This window comes from Lygodium microphyllum, chromosome 2 (assembly GCF_053477565.2).
Source record: "Lygodium microphyllum isolate KBCC chromosome 2, Lygodium_microphyllum_v1.1.10, whole genome shotgun sequence".
Classification (NCBI taxonomy): Eukaryota; Viridiplantae; Streptophyta; class Polypodiopsida; order Schizaeales; family Lygodiaceae; genus Lygodium; species Lygodium microphyllum.
This window is the reverse complement of record NC_141136.1, coordinates 108,031,929-108,035,241: the sequence shown is the minus strand read 5'-3', so window position 1 is coordinate 108,035,241 and position 3,313 is coordinate 108,031,929. Positions and strand designations below refer to the sequence as shown.

The 3,313-nt window shown below is 42.9% G+C and overlaps 1 protein-coding gene across 1 annotated transcript; it reads right to left on the bottom strand.

Annotated features, from left to right (window-relative positions):
• Positions 1-1,513: 1,513 nt before the first annotated feature.
• LOC148040163 (uncharacterized) lies at positions 1,514-2,909 on the bottom strand. Its single transcript, XM_087663190.1, has 3 exons — positions 2,716-2,909; positions 1,884-2,623; positions 1,514-1,788 (listed from the first exon to the last, which is right to left on the bottom strand). Exons 1-3 carry the CDS (start codon positions 2,907-2,909, stop codon positions 1,514-1,516), a joined length of 1,209 nt encoding a protein of 402 aa, XP_087519316.1.
• Between the last annotated feature and the right edge of the window lie 404 nt (positions 2,910-3,313).

Here is a 3,313-nt window from a genome sequence, read left to right as displayed (position 1 = left end):
CGAAAATGCTTGCCTTCACACCATATAGCATTGAACATAGTGCACTGGACCAAAATATAAGCAATATCTATGTAAGCAATTAATGTGAATAAATATGAAAAGCCAATCACTTACAAAGAATGCAAATTTACATTTGTTCTATGTACCTTTAACATGCATCCTCGTGCATACTCCCATTCTTCCGCCGTGATATGCAGCCCCTCATCTCTCTCTGCTCTCTCCATTTCCTCATGCAACCAATCAACATGAATATCATTCGGAAGTGTTGCTAGATGCTTAGGGTACGCCTTACGAGAGCCATGTTGCCTCCAAAAGAGAGCTCTGTCTGCTTGCCTTTTTGTCTTTGCATCCTCGTATCTTGTAACCCATCTGCTCATCACATCACTATTAAGGATGCAAGTGAAATTAAGATCATCAATCAATGTTCTCTCAATTACTTTGCTCTGTCCTTTTCCTTGAGGCACAATAGACGTCATCCTCAAGTCCTCTTCATTGCTCCATAGTCGTGGCAAAGAGCTATCCACCTGATCAAGAAATTCTGATATATATACAAGAGACTCTTGTATCAACCAACCCTCAGCCATGCTTCCTTCGGGCCTTGCACTTTGCCTCACAAAGTCTTTTAAGGTCTTCATGAAGCGCTCTAGGAAGAACATCCAACGGGCATGCACAGTGCCACATAAAGCAATTTCATCCACTAAATGCACAATGAGATGTAGTTGACTTGTGAGAATGGTTCGCGGAAAAGTCTCCTCTACCATACAAACCACCTCCACTGCCATAACACGCGCATCATCCAATGTGGCTGGATCAATTGCTTTGGAACTAACATATTTGAAAAATAAATGCACAGTATGTTATACCTCATGCACATTCATTTTGCAAGGTATAATGAAGGGTGATCTTACATGGGATTTACATACCTCACAAGCTCGCCCATCTTATAAATACATCTTTTCAAACTCCTGTCTGCACAATGGTCGATGCTAGTAGGTAGTATGAACTGCGCACATAAGAGCACATGTATATTTGGGTTACGGCATTACAAAATTTAATTTCAACCTACAATAATTGGAAAACACTTACTTGGAGCATCTTGTGCCAATCGTGGGACTTCAACCCATGTAGTTGCTCAACCCCTCTTTTCTTAGTGGTTGTAAACGCTCCCTTCAACGATCTCATGCATCCAGTGGGAGTACGCAAAGTGGTGATGGCTTGCTTTACCTGCTTCTCCTCCTTCTTTGATATAATCCAGGGAGCAGGCGGAAGACGAACGTGCCCACCCTCCTCTCGTGGCCAAGCTTGACGCATACGTCCTGCGACCTGCAAGTCCTCCCGTACGCTAACATTGTCTCTTTTACCAATAACATGTTCCCAAATACTAGATCCCACATTCTTGAAGATGTGCATGGGATCAAGAAGATGGTTGATCTTGAGATGGGTCCAATATGGTAGCCGGAAAAAAATGGAGTACCTACACAAGGGATTGCAGACTGTCATCTTTATTCCAACTTTAGAGACTACACAAAACAAGATTGAAAACAATGGAGATGTACCTGTTCATGCCATCTGGAGGAAGAACATTTGAAGACTCCCAAATACGCTTCCAATCTTTTGCACGAAGTGTCTGTGGATGAATGTTCCTCTTACTAGGAGCATATTTAGGGTGATCTGATGGGAGAAATCGATGATGATTATCGAATATGGTCTTACACAAACCATCAGCATACTCATGTACCAATGAAGGGCCACATATAGGACATGCATGTTTCCCCGATGTCCTCAAACCTGTTAAAATAAAAAAAAAGTTAGAATAATAAAGTCAATAGTTATAATTGATATAGCTAGTAGTATTAGAGTCGGGAGGTAGTTAGAATTCTTACCAGAACAATCGCTGTATCCTGGAAAGTCATGCATTGTCCACATCAACACTGCTTTTAAGTCAAAGTGTCGAGAGGAGGGAGGCCTACTAATGTCCACTACCGCAACACCTCTCCATAGTTCCTCCAACTCATCAATCAACGGTTCAAGATAAACATCCATATGCTTGACTTTATGTTTTCCTGGAATCAGAAGGGATAACATAAGATGTCCCTTCTTGATCGCCATTGATGGTGGAAGGTTGTAATTCACCAACACAACCGGCCACACGCTGTATGCGGTGCTCTTGAAACCAAACGGATTCACTCCATCCATACCTAGGCCAAGTCTCAAGTTTCTGGGCTCTGTTTTAAAGCTGGGCCACTCATCTTCAATATGCTTCCAAGCAGGAGTGTCTGCAGGAATTCTCCACATGCCATCATCCGATCGATGCGAGGAATGCCATGACATGAGCTCTGCTATGGATTTGCACTTGAACATGTGTTTGATGCGAGGAATTATAGGAAAGTGTCGCAAGACTTTACGAGGTACATCAAAACTCTTCACATCTGTTCTATACCTTGCTTCACCACAAGTGGGACACTGTCGAGCCTCCTTATGCGTCCCACGAAAGAGAATGCAATCATTGACGCATGCATGTATGCGATCATAATCCAATCCTCCAAGAGATGTCACATAGTGCCTCGCTTTTTCTCTTGAGGTGGGTAGTCTATTCCCCTTTGGAAGCATGTTTGATAATAGCCTGCATCCAATATCATCAATTAGCCCATAACCCTAAACCCTATACTGTAAACCAAAAACCACTAACTGAAATTTGCAAGTTACAATGCTTACTTCAATAATGCGTCAAGACTTGCATTGCTCCATCCATAAACTGTTTGTATATTGAGCAGTTCAAGTGAAGCACGTAAAATAGAGAATGTGCACCCTTCAAAAACCGGTGTCGATGAAGCGTTGTAGAGATGCTCTTGTTCCATATCATTGTCGTCCACACCTTTGCGATCATCCCTAAAAAGATTCCGCACCATGTCATCAAACACTTCCTCTTCCACAACTTCGTGGGGTGCAGGGCTATTGTCATCCCTTTCCCACTCATCTCCGACAACAGATCCCGAAGCTCCAGCATCATCTCGTCGACGCTTTGCATGCTCTCGCCGTGCGTATGGCACCATGTTAGGGTGTGGTACTGCATCCTGCTTCAATCACAGTATATATATTACAACGCGCTCCATTAATTTGCACACCATGAGTTATTTTAATACTTTCAATTCACATCTTCTCACCTCTAAACCTGTTTGAATCCATTCTCCATACATCGAGATGTGATTCAATGTAATTCGACGCGCTCGTACAATGCACCCTTGACATCGATTACACGTACACTTGATCCTTTGTGCCAGCCACACGTCGCGATCACGATGACGCATTGTCT